Below are 1304 nucleotides of genomic sequence, written 5' to 3' on the forward strand. Positions count from 1 at the left end.
ATGCGAACAAAGAAATGAGACTCTCCGAGCCACTTGCCGCTGATGATGAAGCTGCTCTAGTGTTTTGGGCGTTTCCCGACTGGTTATTATGCGGTTGAGGACCGCTGTAGCATTGTTCGCGCTGTTGCTTGCTTGCGGTTGTTGAGCCTGGCAGAAACGTGCTAGCATTTCTAGCACGTTTCTTCTAGCCTAGAAGGGGATCATGTACGGCAATTTTACGCACTACCTGAGTAGCACAACGGAGAGCCGCTAGTACTGCTGAAACTTGGGTAGGTGATAGAACACGAGCCTGATATAACAAGAAGACCTAAAACTAACGGAATTGTGAAATATCTATTCACCTGGTTGATCGGACCACCCGAATTCTCTTTGGAATCTCGAGGACACTAGGCGTATCGAGGTTGTTCCGCACAGTCGTAAACCGCGTATGATCGCGCACAACTTGTGCGCGATATTGATTTGGGTTTGCCAATCTCGCGCATGAAGGAAGAAGCTCAGATTCATCGTCAGGGGTTCCGAACAATGAGAACTCTCTTCAATCGCCATTGGAAACTCGAGGACACGAGGCGTATCGAGGTTTTGCGCTATCTCGACTTGCTTTATAATCCCGTGGATGACGAAAGATGCTTTCGGAAAGAAGCTCGGATCCATCGTCAGGGATCCCAAACAATGTGCCGCGCGCGAAAAAAAATCCACGTGCGCGAACAAATGTGCCAGTCAAAAGAGGTAGTTCACGCGTACACTTCGACACGCCGAAGCACAACGAATTGATCATCCTAGTGGCTTACAATGAAACTCCTCGTAACATCACTCTGGTTCTTCTCGTGCGAGCTTCTCTACGTTGAAGCAGAAGTGGACGAAAGTGGCCATTTCAGTGCGCTCGGTCCTGTGAACGGCGATCCTAACGACCGATTCTATTTCATGCAGTGGGCTTATCTTGAGGCCATCTCTGTACCGGAGGCTTGGGGTATCCTGGACTCTATTGCCGAGAGAACACCTGTGACCATCGCAGTTATTGACGACGGAATCGAGACCACTCACCCTGACTTGAAGGGTACCGTTATCAAGGGTTACAACGTCGTTGATAAGAATGATGATACCAGTCCTCGAGGACCGCATGGAACCGGCATGGCGGGCATCATTGGTGCTATCAGAAATAACAAGATCGGTATGGCGGGTATTCTGGACAGTGTGCGCATACTGCCCATATTCGACGGTGAAGTTCCGAGTTTTCCCGCACTCGAGGATGCTTTCACCTACCTGATCAATGGGACGAAAGATCATGTGAAAGTTATTCTCATGAC

General features: G+C 49.4%; 1 protein-coding gene across 1 annotated transcript; it reads left to right on the plus strand.

Moving 5' to 3' along the window:
- Positions 1–789: 789 nt before the first annotated feature.
- On the plus strand, positions 790–1284 carry Pmar_PMAR015156 (subtilisin, putative; the record flags this gene model as incomplete). The annotated part of the gene is made up of 1 exon (XM_002776625.1): positions 790–1284. A coding segment is annotated over one exon (495 nt), but the record flags the coding sequence as incomplete, so codon positions are not given.
- Positions 1285–1304: the final 20 nt, after the last annotated feature.

The sequence above is a fragment of the Perkinsus marinus genome (genome assembly GCF_000006405.1).
Source record: "Perkinsus marinus ATCC 50983 genomic scaffold scf_1104296953086, whole genome shotgun sequence".
In the NCBI taxonomy this organism is placed as follows: Eukaryota; Perkinsozoa; order Perkinsida; family Perkinsidae; genus Perkinsus; species Perkinsus marinus.